An 18,740-nucleotide genomic window follows, 5' to 3' on the forward strand; every position below is an offset into this window, starting at 1 on the left:
TTCAATGGGTCCTTCACCCCTGCGGAGGGGCTGTGGAACTGAGAAGTCCAACGTCACCAGATAGTGATCTGACCATGACAGCGGGGGAGGGGTGGATACACCCCCACCTTCCAGATCATTCCCCGCTTCTCCAGAAACAAACACAAGGTCTAGCACATGACCGGCTACATGGGTGGGCCCAGTTGGAATAGGGTGCAGCTCCCAGGAAGTCATGGTCTCCATGAAGTCCCAAAGTGCCCCCGTGAGGACGGCCTCTGAATGTACATTGAAGTCCCCCCAACACCAATAAGTTAGAGGACTGTACACACACATCAGAGACCACCTCAAGCACCTCAGCCAGGGAGTCAGTTGTGCAGCGGAGTGGGTGGTACACGAGTAGAATCCCCAGACTGCCCTTCGGGCCCAACCTCCAATACATGCACTCCGCAACCTTGGTCTCCCGGAGAGGTGGTCTGGTGAAGACCAAGGACTCCCAGTAGATAACATCCACTCCCCCTCCCCGATCCCCAGCCCTCAGCTGCTGTGCATACGAAAATCCAGCTGGACACATGGCCGCAAGAGTTGGAGCAGCGGCCTCAGCCAGCCAGGTCTCCATAATACATGCCAGGTCTGCACCCTCATCCAGGATCATGTCATGGATGAGGGAGGTTTTCTGGGTAACAGACCTGGCATTGCAGAGCAGCAGACAAAAGCCAGAAGATGGAGTCATGCCTCCCCCAGCCATCCTTTGGCTCTGGACAGGCCCAGAACAGGGGACAGATATTACACATTTCTCCCTTGTTCCCCTTACCTGGCCTGGCCTGCCCCTAGCGCTGCACCTGCCGCCCAGCCTCAGTATGTTCTGGCCCCCAGCACTCCCCCCACTGCCTCTGTCAGGTGGACACATGCCCCCTCGCTCCCACCTATCAGGCAGGCTACCCACCCCTAAAAACACAAAAACTCACCCCACCAACAATTAAACAAAAATCAAAATAATACATCCCCCTCACAAATACTGTCAGGCAGGAGTCCACAGGGAGGGCGGCAGCAGGCATGCCCTGTTCCCCAGGTGGTGGCTTCTCTTGCAGATCCTGGCTCTCCCAGGCCACCTCAGCCAGCCAGCTTATATAGCCCTTCCTGGAAGGGACAGGTGGAAGCAATCAGCACAGCTGGCTCAGTACCTGGGGGCCTGGTCCTGCCCAGTGTGGACTTCTTACTCCACACTGAAGGGAAAATGGTTATTCTTCTTGGTTGGCCATTGTGTCTGCTAAAAATCCTTATTCCTGAACGCAAAATTACATGCTAACATTTTTGACCCAGGTAATTCAAAATGTGAAGTGTAGCTATGTCAGAAATGACTTCTTGGTATTAAAATCTTACATTGTTTTTGCATGAGAGGCTTACATTGCATTTGAGCTTCTCTTGTTCTACTTATGTTAATTTCTAATTATTACTGTTCATGCATTCTTGTTCATGCTGAAGGGAGAAAGTGTAATGTAAATGAGCATTCTGACCAATTGAGGTTTTACAATTGCATTACAAACTTGACTGAAGCAAAGACCACTTTAATCCTTGTGTGAAAACGTCAGAGGGCTTAATACTCACCTGCCAAGCATCAATTAGCCAGTAATGACTTGAGAAATCCTAGGAAGGGTGTCATCGTTAGTGATCTCAAATGACCAAATCAGTCTGCAACACATTTTCTTAAGGAGGTGGTGATTGTATTTTTATCCATCAGTTCTCCTCTAAAATTTCTCCATCAAAATAGTCTGACTTTTGGATGACAGTTAGATCATATGGAAGGAAGGGCCTTGAAAACCTAAATGCAAAATGTTCCCTTTCATCTGACTTCAAAGGCACATTTCCAAATGCAACATTTTCCTTAATTCAAATGGCTTCAGGGGGAATGCTATTGTCATAGAATGTTGTTGGAGCCAACTTGAGGTTGAACCACTGCTGTGAGGTGGCAACATGCAACACAAAGAGAAAATATTTTTGCACATTCTGCATGTGCTACCTGACCTGGACAGAAATGCAGGCTTATTGTTGTGGCCAAACCCCAGGAGATGCAAGTGCTGCCAAAATCCTGGTCTGAGGTGTGGATGTGGAGCTCAGTTTCCTCATAGGGAAACTGAGGAAGAAGACATCGAATGAAGTGCAGTGAATTTCCTGTTTGACAGGAAATCCATCCGGGCCTAGGGTTAGAACCAGACTTAGACATACTTAGAGTACACCCATTGATATCAATGACACTGAAGTTCATCAATGAGACTTAAGTCTCATTGATTTCAATGGGTCTACTTTAAGTATGACTAAGTGTGGATCCAATCAAGCTGGCTATAGAGGCTGTGAGCTGGAAGATTTCAAAGCACAGAACATCATTCTATTTTATTTTACTTTAGAGAGAGAATGGAATTAAACCTGCTCCCCTCTATTGTAAGGCTGAAGAGTTATGAAGTGGTAGAATATTGCAGAGCTGATGAGTGAATCTGAGATACTCTTTAAAGAAGAAGAAGAGTGATATGTTTCTTACAAGAAGGAACTATTGAGAGTGGTGTTCAGGAACATCGCAGATATAAAAGTATCTGCTTATGCACTAGGCAGAATTCTTGGAGCAGAACAAAAGATATTAGAGAGGTTTTTGATGAAGTTGTTTTCTTTTGAAGACTTGACTTGTAGAGTTACTATAATCGGAATGCAAGCAACATACCTATTTACTCCAGTTTACATAGGATTCCCAAATGGAGCGTCCATATGGTCAACCGTCTTTGAGTATCTGCAGCAGCTATCAGTTCTGCCAGCTGCCACAACCACCCACAGAGAGCCTTCTTGCAGTCCTTTCTCAATGCTGTTGTCCACCTGCTACCTCACCCTGATTACTTACTTGATTCCTTCTGCTGCTGCTAAAAGCTGGCCACTGTAGGAGGGTGAATAAGTGCCCAGGGCGGTAGGTTGGAACACTGGAAGAAGGCTCTGCAGAGCAGCTGTAACATGGGCCAAAACTAGCGCTCACCTGCAAAAATTTAAAGACACATGGCCTTACCTATAGGCTTACAATATAACAAAGCATGAGACATGAGAACTGAACTTAGGAGGGGATAACATCTACAGACTTCATACAGAGTTACTGCTTTGGTGTGCACAGGCTGAGGACGTATTTAGCACTGAGGGTAAGTTTAATACACCCACTTACACAGTTCATTGTTTGCACTACACGACAGCCCACTCTGGGTTATTTAACCCATGGTGAGGCTGTGGGGGGGAGGTGCGGCCGCCATTTTGAATATGCAACCCCCACTCGGGGTTGTCCTGTTGTGCGAGCCCAGCAAGCATGGGTTCTGCAAGAGTTAAACGACCCTCACATAACCCGTGGTCTGGGTCTCGCGAGGGTTTCTTTACCCACACTCGCCAGGTTTGCACAACGTAACAACCCCTGAGCAGGGAATGTATATTCAGTCTGGCACCTGCAGGCACTGCAGCTTCTCATGGGTTAAATAACCCATGACAAGCTGCAGCATGTCATCCAAACTGTTCTCACACACAAATACACACAGTGGCCCGGTTTGCACAGTCAGGCAGTTAACAAGCCACAGTGGCTTGTTAACTACGCTGCATGTGCTGGTCACATGCTTGGGGGATTTTTTGGCAGTGTGGCCACTTGTGGCATGGAAGCCCAGCCAGCATGGCTTGTTGCCATGGGTAACAAGCCACACAGAACCCCGCAGTAGCCCATGGGCCGGTTTGCACATCAAGATAAGCCACCCTGAAAACAAGCTAGTTAATTGCTTGCTAAGCCACGCTGCTGCTGGCAGACAATCAGGCACTCGCCATCTTGCCATGGTTTGTTTCCCTCTTCATCCTCCCACCTGCTCCCAGCACATATCTCAGGGGCCTTTGCAGCACAACTTGTGTATACTCTTGCTGTGGTGAGATCCCCCTACTGCTTTTCTTGCCTGTGGAGCATGTGCATTGACATATACACACACACACACACCATATCTTTGGAGAGTGGGGCTTACCTAACTTTTTAGGGTGAAGTTGCGGAGGGTTTTATTTTCTTTCTTTAATGCTTAAAAAAAGCCTCCTGGGCTGCTCCTCACAGCTGGGGACGAGCAACATTCCTCTTCCTAGAACAGCTATGTGTGTATGCATGATTGACTTACCTCTGGGCTAGCCCATGTGCCCCCAATTCAGAATTTAAGCTTTCCCCCCTGGTTTTCATGAAGGGGAATTTTGGCATGAAAACAGTAGGGGGAATTTAAATCCCCCCTCCTGAATTGCCATGGCCCTGAATTGGGGCTATGTGAAGTTACTCAGAGGTAAGTCAGTCACACATACACACACAGCTGTGCTAACTCTGTTCACAAGGAATAAAGCTGGTTGCTGTCAAATGAAGAGGTGAGCTGGAAGAGGAGGGGTGGAAGGCACTGCAAGGATCAGTCAGGTTTTTCATTATTCTTGCTAGGCATCTCTGTAACCCTTTCAAACAAGCCATGCAGAAGCCATCGTGCAAGGTTTGCACGTCATGCAAGCCACTCTGAAAACAACCCACCCTGAATAACCCAATAATAAGCTATGGGTTCTCAGGGTGGCTTGTGCATGGTTTACAATCCATGCCCAATCCACCGTGCCAGGTTCAGACAACATGACAAGCCACTCTGAAACAAACAAGAGTGACAACACACCATGGGTTGTTGTGTCATGTGAACTGTGTCCATGGGTACTGGGTGGCTTGTTACCCAGTGCAACAAGCTACCCTGGTCAAGTTCGCATGACACGACAAGCCATGCTGCCAAGGGTAATTATGCAAATCCCCCCATGCGACTGGCATGCGTAGAATCATTAACAAGCCACTGTGGTTTGTTAACTGCCTGCCGACTATGTGAACCCAGTCTCTCTCTCTCTCTCTCTCTCTCTCTCTCTCTCAATCAAATAGTAGAGTTGCATGTTTTTTTATATGCCAGATCGGGGGAGGGGGCAGGGCTGAATGTGTTGTACGCTCCGCTAGGCATCCATGGCAATTATTTCCAGCTAAACATCCGTTTAACTGTTTAAGGTTTTATAAGGTTTAAGGTCTGTTTAAGGTTTTAGTACTAGTGTACAAAGCACTAAACAACTTGGGACCAGGATACCTGAGAGAGCACCTTCTCCCTTACTAACCTGCCCAGTCACTGAGGTTATCAGAGAGCATGTTCCTGGTGATTTCACATGGATCCATGGCCTGATTGGAGTCCACCAGGAAAAGGGCTTCAGTGTGGTGGCCCCCTTCCTGTGGAATTCCCTGCCATTGGAGGTCAGGCAGGTGCCAACATTGTGTTGCTTTCGGCATCTCCTGAAATCATTGTTATTTCAGGAAGCCTTCCTCAAGTGAAGGGCCATGGTTTATTAAATTTGGTTTTATCAGAACTCTGTTTCTTTAAAAAAAAAAAGAAGTAACATGGTGTTTTTATTCTTTACCCTGTCTGCTGTTCACTGCTCTGAGGTCTTTGGATGTGGAGCGGTATTCAAATACTGTAAATAAATAATAAATAAATAAAATATGTGGGCACTACACAGATGAAATACAGAGAGTGGTTTTTGCTGTCTTGGTGCCCATGGATCTATTGCTAGAAATAATTGCAATTTAAGCTGTTTCTTTGCATGTGTACCTTTATGCATGATGGGGGGGCGGGGGGACACCACACATACCTAAGAGGAAAAAATAACGTCCATAAAGAGATTTCAAGAAAGGACAAGGAAGGCTGGGTATCAAAATGCTTTAATACTCCTGTAAAATGCTTTTCTTATAACAGTTGGACAAAACCTTAGAAGAAGTCACAATGCAGCTTCAGGACACACCTGAGAAGACAACATATATTAAGCAGAATCATTATCAGGAACTCAATGATATTCTCAGTATACGCAACTTTACAGAAAACAAAGGTATGGAATTTGGTAAGAATTTGGTTTTACAAAAAGCCCATTGTGTGAAGGGGCAGAATAGGAGCTGCTGCTATATTGTTCATAATACCCCTGCTTTGACATACAACATGCCCTTGAACATTAATGTGATTTGTAGAACATGTGAATGAACATATGTGAAAGCAATCCATTAGGGCAGTGTTTCTCAAAGTTTTTGAGCTTGGCCTCTCCCCTACCTTCATAACTTACTCTGCCTTCTTCTCTCCCTCAACTCAACTCCGATAATCTCTTTTACGGGTCAACATCCAGAGATTCTTATGCACAGTCACCCACAGCTCCCTGCTGCTGCATGCAAGGACCTGTGGACTGGGGTGCTTATCCAACATTGGCATGAGAAGAGGGATAGGACAGAACATCTCACCCCCTCCTAAAACTACACAGAGGAATCTGTATTTGGAACAAAACAAATTGCTTGACCTGAGCTCCCTTCTTCGCAAAGCAGGTTTGGGATAATGGGGGCAGCGAGGATGGAATCATCCCTACAAACATCCCTCTAGGGTTGGATCCAGATTTAGTTGTACTTAGAGGAGACTCATTGAAATGAATATGACTTTAGTTAGTCATGACTTACCAGTACCATTTATTTCAGTGGGTCTACTCTAGTCATGACTAAGTGTGGATCCAACCCCTAATATAGAGGGTCTTCTGCCATGGGGCATTCAACCCATTCAGGTGCTAGAAGCCTTCACCTGCTTCGGGGTTCTGTCTTCCCTTAGAGCTTTGTGCCCACATTCAGGTGTCTTACAGTTTGAGAACCATTGTGATAGCATCAAGTTAAAAAGGGTTTGCCAAGTTCTGATAATTTTTGACACCTTACTTTCAACTAGGGTGGACCTGAATGGTGTATATACTCATCTCATTTTCATCTTTGATAAACAGGGTTTGCAGGATTCTCCAGGGCAGGGCAATCTATAGGTTTGGGGAAGTCTCTCCTGGTGGTGGGCATACAGAGCTCCAGCAAGAAATGACACCACATGGAGGAGCTTCCCCTCAGCTCCCTGTCTGGCTAGTAGGCAACAGGTTTCTGGCATGGCTTGCAGCTGAGCTCTTGTGACACCGTTTGTATTGTACTTCAGCAGCTTTTTAACTTGTGGGAGCGATCTGCCCTTTAAGGCAGGGGCTTGGACTAGGCTTGGTTGTGCCCTGACCACCAAAGTCTGAGAAAAAGGGTGTTGCTGAGGAGAGAAGACTGTTCCTGAGGAGAGACAGCCTTCTGCCCTGGCACAGCTTCCTCGGCTGGGCTTCTCTCATGCAGAGCAGGAAAGCAGCCAGCGCTGAACCAAAAGAGGCTGGTGAGCATCGCTATTTGACCTGCATATTTTTGTCACCTCCCCACCACCTGATCCGGTCGGGAATGAGGCAAGGTGGTTGCTTGGCCACGGTGACCCACCACCCTGTGCATCACATGGCTATACCCCATGGCATTTCGCAGCACCTCGTAGCAGGCAGATGCTGATTTGAGTGTTGCAGAGGAGGCAGCAGTGGTGATCACTCTCCTCAGTCACAGTTTGGGGACCAGCACTCCACCTCTGGTTCGTAGCCATGAAATGTCATCCAGCAGCAGCTATAGCCCATGGATGCCAAGAAAGCAGTGAAGGTGCTATAAGTAAGGTTCTCTGGGGCCTCTCCTGGTTTTCCTGCCCCGGAGGAGGAGGAGGAGGAGAAGAAACCGCTGCTGCCACCACCCCTGGTGATGGTGCTGAAGATGGCTGCTGGAGTTAACTGTAATGAGAGTTTGTGGGCCTCAGTTGTGTTTACATTAAGAATAAGCAGTTGGTTTTCTTCCTAAGAAGTTGGTGTCTCTCCTTTTGTGGAAGGAAGCTACAGAACACTGCTGAACCCCCATTGCAGCATTATATGGAGTGGAATGGCAGCTGTCTCTCCATATTCTCCTCAGAGAAAGCAGCTACTTCTTCCCTCCCCCTCACGATGTACAGGGATGAAGTGTAACAAAAGACAAAGGATTCCACTACAGCTCAGCAGTTCATGGCTTTCTTCACGTGGAGCTTTTATCCTGCGATTGAGATGTCTCCTTCACGGAAGTTTGCGGGCTGTTTACATGATGCCTTGACCCTCCAAGGCGTCTCCTGCACTAAATGCCCTTTGTTCCATTTTTAAATAGATCACAGATAATGAGCTATCAAATTACCCCATTGTGTTCCGCTTGAGTTCCCTCCATGAAAAGAGTAAAAGCGGCAAGAAGAGGAGTGAGATCAATGAAAGATAATGGAAGATGCAGATACGGGGAGAAGGAGGGGGGAAAGAAAGCAGGTGAAAAAGGGAGTCGTTGTGATCCTGCATTTGAAAAGGAAGCAGAAAGCCTAGTTTTAAATGCAGGATTTTAGGCTGGCGTGGAGATGCCCCAGGTAAGAGCAGAATGGAAAGGAAAGGAAGGGCAACCCTCTCTCCATCCTCTCCTGAAAAGGCAGCTACCTCTCCCCTTCCCTCATGAGGCTCTGGATTGGAGAGTGGTAGGGACCAACTGGCAGCACTGAGGCCTGGCCCTTGAGGTAGGTAAAAATGGAGAGGGATGGTCGCTCCCTTCCTCTCTCAGCTGCCCATCCCCCTCTCTCTGAGAGATCAGCACTAGTACCACCACCCGGGAGCTGAAGCACATGTTGGAAATAGACTCTTTTTACATTTGTCTACATTCAGCCTCCCAACAGGGTTGAGCAGTATCTTCTTTCTCTGAAGATAGGCGCTTTGTGCATTAATCTATTGAGAAATAGTGGACAATTCAGGAGCCTGAGAATTCCTGAATTATAGTCCAAATATAGATCTGACAAAAGGAAAGTTGGCAAAGCAGTCTCTGAGAAACAGTCTGCCTATTTCTCTTCAGAGAATGGCATGCTCTCAAACCTAGGAGTTGTTCTTGAGGAACCAATTTGATAGGAATTAGGGTAAAATTAGGAAGACCTTGGAACTAGAATTACGAGAACTAGTCACCATTCCCAACCTTCTAGCAATACCTACCATCTCCACCATCACACACCAAAACAACAAAACCTTCTGATTAAGAAACTGATTTTTGGCTGTGTGGCAGTTCCCCACTATACTCCCACATGGCAAGTGTAGCCTGACACTGCATTCCTGCAGAGAGCATGTGCGATCTGGTGGATGGTGTGTTGCATTTTTACTGGAGAGATCTGCATACAGATTCTTACTTGACCATAGGGCGTTCTGAGTGGTTTTGAGAAAAAAAAAAAAATCCCAGCCTAGTTAACCTCTAAATTGCAAAGAACACAAATATGTTAAATAACATAATCCTCAAAATAATCGTATTTTGTTGTTAAGCTGGACATTTCAAAGAATGTATTTGCTAGGAGCATCGCTTCGTCATGGGGAAAGGTTTCAGAAATACTGTAAAGCTGAATATTTCCCTTAAAGGCCTTAGCGGTTTTAGCCATATCACTGTTGTTTTCTTGGATGCCTCTGATTTTATTCTCATTTTGCCAGGGTTATGCTGAACAAAGTTAAAAGTCCTTCTGGAAACTAAGGCGAGAAGGTGTTTTCCTGTGCAAGAAGACTAACCTTACATCTGTATGCTACCCACGTAGTCATATATTTCTTCTCATCCTTGGTGAAGAAAAGAAATAAGAGGGGTTGATGAAATCGTTCAAATATTCAATGTGATGATTCCTGGCCTCAGAATGAGAACTGCTCAGCATGGGAGTAACTTCAGATAATAGCTGATTAGTGGGTACAGAAAACAGCCTCAAGGGACTATACCTTGCAAATTACAAAGGCAATTTTGCTGCATTTTCCTAGAACTAGGTTTTCTGTCCCTAACAATAGCAGATCTCTGCTGGACTTCAAGGCAAGGCCCTGCAGAACTTGGACTTGCCAATTGAGTCCCAGAGGCATGCAATGGTAACATAATGGGACCCCTAAGGATGGCAGTATTGAACCCCTTCAAGCATAAGGTGGTTCATCATTGCATAAGAAATTAATGATGGAAGAGCTCTCATCCTGGAGCAGCAATAGTGATCCCAGGATTCAGATCTCTCTGGCATCTGTAGATTCTTCAAAATCAGTCTCCATAAAGGTTTCTGAAACAGAAGGTTCCAGACTCTTTTCATCCCCAAGCAACTTTATATAAACTTGGAGAGTTTATGGGGATCCTTGACCTGCAAGAGGTACATTTTTTCCTACCCAGACAATATCCTCCTATGGTCTTGTTCAGGGAAGGAGAGGGGGATATTCAGGCCTACCTTGCCTATCTCAGAGACTACTGCTCGCTTTTACTGTAACTGAGAGCTCTCTTCCTCTGATGCAGGCATGATCAATGCTGGGCTCACAACAAAATTATATAATAGATGGCAGCATCCAGCATCAGACACCGCCCAGGTCTTTGGGCACATGGGGAGTTTATAATGCCAGGTCAACCACTAGGCATCATGGTCTTCTGACAAGAGTGTTTGGTCTGGATTCCACATGGTTGTTTTCAGAGGGTCTTCTGCCTTTTGGCTTGAAATTTCAGAGCTAACATGCCTACAGAGTTAAGTAAAGGATGTTTGGGTATCACTATGTTGTTTCTGGTCTCCACCAGACTCAGCATAGGAATATCCATAAGAGCTGCAGAGTCCTCCTTAGTCTTGGTATCTACCATTTTTGCAAAGCATCCTGGTTCAGGGGCCAGGATGGCCTGGCATATCCAAGAAAGCATCAGCTAGCTGTTCTTGAAGGCTACCAGCTCAATGTTCTGGGCCTTCCAGGATAATAGCAAGGGACTAATAGTTCCTACCCATTTGGGCAGCAGGATTTTAAGGCCTATCTATATTCACTACAGGGGCATGAAATCTTTCATTCTCCAACAAGAAGTCTGCAAGGTCATAATCAAAATGGTGGTGTATTTTACCACCCTACCAGGCATTCTGCATAGCAGTAACAAAATTACTTCAGTAGACTGGCTTATCATATATGCCTTCAATGAGCCAGAGTAAAGTTTCTGTTCCGATGTAGCATTGAGCTTCAGCGAGCCACACACACAATTCCGCACCCACATATTTCTTTTGGTGCATGTGCACATACATCCTACCTGGTTCAGCAGTTCCCCACTTGGGATCCACAATGTGATCATCCATTCAGTGGAGATTGAAGTTAGGGTTAAGTGTGTATCCAAGAACTGAACTTGTTCAGTCTCTACTGAGGTAATAAATACAAGCTCAGCACAGATACCTCAAAGTGTTGTCAGCCTTAGTTGCCACTCTGGGATTCAACAGGGAAATTGTTAGGCTTTAGGGTGACTTATCTGTCCCAGGGTTATTTCCCACTTAAAGGCATTACAGTTCAGAAAAGTTCTGCACCTTCCATAGAATATAGGAACGTTCCTTTAGTTGAATTAGCATATAGGGTAGAACTCTGCAGACCTGACCATACAGTAGGCATGGTTGCATCAGACCATCTCTTTGGTTGATGTGTCTTCTGAAAGACTGTGTCTAGCATATGAGAGAATATAATCCCACCCTGGGGCTATACTGCTTTTCTAGCTCCCAAATGTATAGACTTCCCCACCTTGGAACCACTGGAGAAAGGAAAATGAGAACTTGCTGTAAATTTCCATTCACAGGGGTTCCAGGGTGGGGCAGCTGTCCCACCCATTTAAGAGAGAGAAATATGAACATAACAAGCAGAAGCCATTAGCCTCTGGTTTGTTCTTTTTGGATTTCTGAATCGTCAGCATCCAACCAAGAGATTCTGAATCCAGTGGGATCTCAGGGGGTTTTCTTCCAGGCTCTGGGCTTAGTCTGGGAGTTGAGGGGAAGCCCTTCCCCTTGGTGTCATTTCTTGCTAGGGCCCTGTCCACCAATCAGGAGGAGGTGCTTCCTCAAACGTACAGAATGGCCCACTCCAGAACCCCTGAGAAGGGAAATGTATGGTAAGTTCAAATTTTCCTTTTTCATGGCGTTTTAAAAATTTGCAAAACCTGTTTAGCTAGAGGGGACGGGGAGAAAAGCAATATATGTTGGACTAGATGGTCTCTGAGATCCCTTCCAACTCTGTGATTCTATGTGAGCTGAGCCCTCCCAGACATTTGGCAGTTTCTAATATGGCCTGCAGCAGCCCTACCTCACAGCTCAATCACTTTCAGAGACAAGATGCCAAAAATTGACTGAATCCTTTTTCAAAGCCACTTATCCCCATTTACAGTGCTATAGCCATTCAACAAAAATAGGGTTTCTCTGATAATTATATTGAAGGGCTCATGGCACAATAGATGTTCATAAGTAGGTATGTTGAAGCCAAAAGCAAAGCAGCCATAGGCCATATTGTGCCACATACTGGTCTTACAGCAGACACAGAGTATTCTTTCATCAGTGACTTGTTCTCAATAATTCAAACAGTCTTAGAGGACAGACTATAAAACCCAGGAACCCAAATAAAGCTTGTAGATTTTCATCACTCAGAAATGAGGCTAAATTCAGACATTTTAATTCAAAACTATGCAATTCATAACAATCTAAAACCCCTTTTTTGACCTATAGTCCTTTAGACATAGTCCTCTCCCAGAGTAGCAAAGTTTTACAGTTCTGCTGTGCAAAAGAGTGTGAAACAGCACAGTGCAGTTCTGAATCACTGGTCTGCAGCTGCTTTCCTGAAGGTCTGAATCAGCAACGTGTGGGGCTCACTCAACAGGCCTTTCACATCACCGCTCTAGTGTGCTGCTTTCTGAGGGGAAGCATCTGTACTCATAGCCAGTCTCTAGAAGGCAGGAGGGACCTGCTGTTTGGAACTGTGCCTTTTCTTTCTTATGTGGCAACTCTATTTCAGTGTATGACTTAGGAATAATCCAGTGCTCTGAATTCCGGCATGGTAGTCTCTGTGTGGATATACCTCCTTGTACATGCCACACACAGTTTGCTGTGGAGCTTCTGTTCTTTTCAGTGGCTCTTCCCCAGGACTTCTGCACATACCCCATTGAAATAGTGCTCCAGCTCCTTCTCATTCCCTCACTTTTTTGTCATGAAAGAGCAAACGAGAACGACATTTTAAGTGTGTATCTGGTCTACTCAGCCAATTAAAAAAAAAAAAAACAAGTAGTGACTGGAGAATATGTTTGTCTTTGTAGAATTATTTTGAATGTGTATTAAAATAGACAATGCCACTGCAAATAGATTTGAGGTTCTCAGGAAAAATAGGTGAACATTACTTTAATACAACACTGTCCCAGATAAAGCAGCCCGGCTGCACTGTGATGTTTCATGTAGCAGGCAGGAGGATCAGAATCCTGACATGCAGGTAAATAGTGAGGCACCACTATTTAAGGCCAAAATGTGAGGGAGCTGGAACTCAAGAGTTCCAATCCCAAGACTTAGAGAATACTCCAGATATTTATTTATTACATTACTATACTGCCCAATAGCCAAAGCTCTCTGATATGTTACTATAGAACCTGGCCACTCCTGAGGTAACTGTGCTGTGTGCCAAAATGTACCTCCAATCCCTAGACTACTGTGTGGAGAAACAAGAGGCCCCCAATAATATGTCCCTCTTCTAGTTACAAATGTTTATCAGTGCTTTGAGAGGATGTTAATTTCTGTCTAGCTGGCTGATAAAAATACTTTGTTATTACAATGTATTATTTGTATAGTGCCATCTATGTCCATATACTTCGTGCATAGTATAGGAAGAGGGAATGGGAGGTGCACTCAACAGAACTAGAAGCAGCTTTAGTTGGCTGCCAAAGGTGTAATTTACAGCCCTTTGGGAGCAGTGGAGTCAAAAGAGTCATGTAAGCAAATTGTGTTTGGTCTGAGGCATTTGGAACAAAATCAGGGGTTCAGAGCATATTTCTAAATTAGAAAACTCTAGGTCTTGAGTAATTCAGTTGTGCTTTTCTGGAAGAGAGGGAATGAATGCAAATCAATTATTTGACTGCAGGCTCTAGATTTTCAAGCTGTTGGGCAGCAGGGAAGTGCCAGGAGTTCTATGGGTGGAGAACAGAGTTTGGCATTGTAGCCCCCACAGCCCCCAACCTAGACACAAGACATGAAACGCTGGCACGGATATGATGGCCAAGTCTTCTAGAGGACAATCCTCAGTTTGAAGGCACTTTCTATTGGAAGGGCTGTCCAGCCTAAGTCCAGTTTACAGGTAAAGAATGCTAAGGGGGCCTGGAAGATGCCCACTCAGAGTTAGCACTTGAACAACAGACCGAACAGGCACACCGGTCAGCTTGATACAGTCTTCCCCACTATTGTATCAATTTTTAAATTAGATAACTTATTCCTAAATTTACATCTATACATATACATTAGCATAGGCAGATTTTATGCAAACTGGTGTCTGTTTTTGGTGATTCATTTCCTCTTGTTTTGGCCTACCTAGGCAGGGGGGGACAAAATGAAGTTCCAAGGAGGAACTTCTTTAATTCTCCATCCAGCAACCAAGGCTTAGGTTATAATCCTATGGCCCTGGGAGGGCATCCCAGGGACCACAGGATTTTTCAGATCTCCCTCTCCAAGGGCGGAGAGAGAGGTCTGTCCTCAGAGAGGGAGGTAAGCCTCCTCCATGGCCTTTTTGCAGCTGGTGCTCCTTTGATGCAGAGATGGCAAGAAGGAGGCATTTCAGGAGACGCTGTAGATACTCAGGATCCGAAACTCTCCTGCTTGCCAGAGCAGGGGAAAACTATGCCAACCCTGCAGCTGATGTAGTTTATTTCCCTCCCATTGGAATCAATGAGAGTGAAACTATTAAAGGGGGGAAAAGCCTCCAAAAAAGAGATGCACGCGTGCACACCACTTCCCACCCTGCCCGTGCAAGCCCAGCAAGGCATATGAAAATGTAGCTCCTCTGTCTTGGATTCTCTCTCTCCCACCTCATAGGAGTGCTTTGCCCATGTTGCTGTTGCCGCATTTGCTGTGCTCTGGAAAAATACTCTATCAGAAGTGGAAAACGCTTCAATTGCTGCGAGGAAGAAATTGGATCTCTACCTATTTTGTTGTTGTTGTTCAGTCGTTCAGTCGTGTCCGACTCTTCGTGATCCCATGGACCATAGCACGCCAGGCCTTCCTGTCCTGCGCTCTCTCTCGGAGTGTGCTCAAGTTCATATTCATTGCATCGGTGATACTATCTAGCCATCTCATCCTCTGCCGTCCCCTTCTCCTTTTGCCTTCAGTCTTTCCCAGCATCAGGGTCTTTTCCAGAGAGTTTTCTCTTCGCATTAGGTGGCCAAAATATTGGAGCTTCAGCTTCAGTATCTGTCCTTCCAATGAGCACTCAGGGTTGATTTCCTTTAGGATGGACTGATTTGACCTCCTTGCAGTCCAGGGGACTCGTAAGAGTCTTCTCCAGCACCACAGTTCGAAAGCATCAGTTCTTCGGCGCTCAGCCTTCCTTATAGTCCAGCTCTCACAGCCATATGTTACTACTGGGAAAACCATAGCTTTGATTAGATGGACCTTTGTCGGCAAGGTGATGTCTCTGCTTCTTACTATGCTGTCTAGGTGTGCCATAGCTTTCCTCCCAAGGAGCAAGCGTCTTTTAATTTCATGGCTACAGTCACCACCTGCGGTGATCTTGGAGCCCAGGAAAGTAAAATATGTCACTTGCAGAGTAACTGCTTGGTGCTGGCTTGTGGTGTGAAACAAAGTTGAGCTGGTTTAGAAGAGGGAATAGAAAAGAAATGACACCACCCCTACAGTATTCCTTACCAAAGGAGGCTCATAGGGTCAGCTCACTAGCCATTTTTTAGGGAAACTGTTAACAAAAGTGTGTTTCAGAGGGCTTTTAATCTGAGGGTATTTCTTGGATGCTGTGTATTGGCCTTCAGCGGACCTATTGTGATATTTTCATATTGTTAATTATTTTAATATTTTTAAGGGTGCAATTCTACACGTTTAGGCAGAAAAAAGGCCTATAATTCCCAGCATGCCCCAGCCAGCCTGACTGGGGCATGCTGGGAATTGTAGGCCTTTTTTGCCTAAACATGCATAGGATTGCACCTTAAATGGATTAGTGTTTTGTTTCAAGAATTTAAAGTCTATATTTCATTTATTTTCCCTTTTGTGTTTGCTTTTTTACTGGATGGTTTTGTTTTGGAAGATGGTGTTTCATATAATGATCAATATAAAGAAGTTGAATAAAATAATGATTTTGTGCAAAGTGTTAAACAGGCAAAGGTAGAAATATTTTTAAGAAAGTGAAAGCAGAGTCAATTTGCCTTCCAAGAAACTCACTTGGTATAACAAGACCTTTGCTTTTAAATAGACTTTTTGTATACAAATACACGTACATATACATATCCGTATTATACAAATGCAGTCAGGCCCTAACTAATTGTATTCTGAGGAATTTTTAATGGTTGAAATTTTGGAATATAAAGATGCATGGCAGGCTATTACCCCACAATGTTAAGATTACACATTTTATTCCGCTGAACAAAAATCATATGCTCAGTTACCAGTCATGTCCCCCATTGTTATTATTATTAAAAAGTCACTATGAGATATCAGATCATGCCCTATTTGTTTTGATAAATAATTTAGAATTATTTTCAAAACAAAGGCAATGACATTTGAACTCTATTCTTCTGCAAAACTCATACATATGGGATCTTACTCCTCGGGGACTGAATAGAATGTATTGTGTAAATATGTTCAAGTGCTGGAAATGTAATGCTCAAAGAGCAGACTTGTATCACACTTGGTAGTTGTGTTCCAAGGCTCAAAAAGATTGGCTTCAGATTCAGCAGATAACCGGGATAATAGTGACACATGAAGCTTTAACAATTCTTCTTAATTACTTATAAGATGACTAAAACAACCAGGTTATGCATTATTAATTTGTTACTTTCCATAAAAATAGTGTTCACCATTAGAAATCCTGTCATGTTCCTTCTGTTTCAAAAATTTGCATTATCAGAAATGGTTTAAAAGAAGAAATAATCCTAATTAAAGATGTCCACTTCTACTGATGCAAACATGGCAACCCTTTTTTAGGTACTGGAACCAGAAAGATTGGAACTGCCAGTTATGTTGTGAATCAACCTGCTTTGTAGTTATCCTTTCTTTTTCCTTTTCTGTTGATACACCTTGTTTGGTTCTTGTATTCTGTATGGTTTTTTTACTTCCTTATTTAATTTTTGTATGTTTCTTTCCATAAAAAACTAAATTAGTAATTTTTTAAAAAGTATTTCATTTTTAGCTGCCACAAGAGCTATTGTTGGCTAGTTGGGGATGCTTAACTTTTAGAATACATAAATAACTTTGAGAAACACTGCTATAGATTGGAAAATAGTTCTTGCTGTTTTGCAGATAAAATGTAACTTTGAAAAATACATTATCACTTTTCTGAAGTAATGTCAGGAAATGCTCTCCTTTTTCCTAGATGGTGAAAAAGCTGTATTGAAAAACCACCTTGATGAAAACCCACAAGCACAATGGAATACTACAGAGTCCTCCAGAACAAGCAAAGACTTTATGGAAGATATCAACTCCCCAGAACAGTAAGTAGCATAGCTCCTTATTTTTATTTTTTTTTTGCATTTTTAGCATTTCCTTTTAAGTCTAAATACTGATTACATACAGAATTATGTTACAAAGTATCCTTTGAGATACACAATAACAATTGTCATTATGCTCTCGGTCTTTTCAAGCCAATGTTTAATGGCTTGAACACACACATATTTATGGTGAGAGCTGGTAAAATTCTTTTCGGCTTTGAGGCCTTGTTCACAGTGCCCCATCAAGCATGGTGATGTTTCTGTGGTACTTCACTACAAAGTCCTGCGCCAGCATTGATGCTGCTGACCTCACTGGCAATGGCGGCCAGTAGCCAATCTGAAAGTAGGAGGGAGGACATGTCACTGGAGGCGGACCCGGGGGGTCACCAGGGGTAGAGCCAAGGGAAGGCACTGGAGGTGGAGCAGTCTTTTGAATCCCCAGCACCCAGCAATCCATACCACAGAAAGGGAAAACTGAGGCACATAAACTCTGAAATTGTATGTAAAAGGTGGGGTGGAGAAATCACACAGACACACAAAAGCACTCCTTTGGACCCACATTCTCCTATACCAACAAAAACTCCCATTCAACAGCAAAATCAAGTGACTTCAAGATGATAAGTGCATAGTGTAGGGGATGAGGACATTCACACAACCATACAAAAGCACGATGCTGCCGCTGCTAATGATGATGTTCTATGGAGATATCCTCTGGGCCAGATCAAGGCCATGATGAGCCATGTGGTTTAGCCATCTGTAGTGGGCCCCCTACACTGAACTTATATATGACATTTGTGCACACACACACACACAGTCAACAAAATACAATTACACCCCCCCCCCCATCACTACATATGTTAGTGGAAATCATCTTCCATGCTTTCCTGGAAGGAAAAAACGAATAGCTCCTCTATGGCAGAGAACTTAAATACAAACACAAGCTTCCCCTTTTACGGCATACAGACACAGAAACCATAAATACGCATTGAAGCTCTCTCTCTCTCTCTCTCTCTCTCTCTCTGTCACTCACACACACTCAAGAAAGAGACATAGACTGATTCACTGCCTCATTCAGACACAACAGCCAAACAGGACGCACATGCATACACAGCCAGTGCTGGTCCAGGCCATTTTGCTGCCAGAGAAGGCCCAGCAAATGCCTCCCATTTCTCACTGGATGATCTGAGCTAGTCATTTGCTTTCAACCTCACCGAACTCACAGGATTGTTGTGAAGGTAAAAATGGGGGCATCTATAGTTTCTGCAGGAAAGGCAAAACATCACTATGAGACCCAGTGTAGTGTAGTGATTAGAGTGTTGGGCTGGGACTACGGAGACCCCTGCTCTAATCCCCACGT

General features: G+C 44.4%; 1 protein-coding gene across 1 annotated transcript in view; it reads left to right on the forward strand.

Annotated features, from left to right (window-relative positions):
• GABBR2 (gamma-aminobutyric acid type B receptor subunit 2) overlaps window positions 1-18,740 on the forward strand; it is a 447,064-nt gene that overhangs the window by 425,356 nt on the left and 2,968 nt on the right. The window contains exons 17-18 of the mRNA XM_084850624.1: window positions 5,772-5,901; window positions 17,269-17,386. Of these exons, the coding sequence (XP_084706750.1) occupies window positions 5,772-5,901; window positions 17,269-17,386 (248 nt within the window). The remainder of the gene's footprint in view (window positions 1-5,771; window positions 5,902-17,268; window positions 17,387-18,740) is intronic.

The sequence above is a fragment of the Heloderma suspectum genome, chromosome 4 (assembly GCF_057233095.1).
Source record: "Heloderma suspectum isolate Gila_16-S chromosome 4, 16-S_ref, whole genome shotgun sequence".
Taxonomy (NCBI): Eukaryota; Metazoa; Chordata; class Lepidosauria; order Squamata; family Helodermatidae; genus Heloderma; species Heloderma suspectum.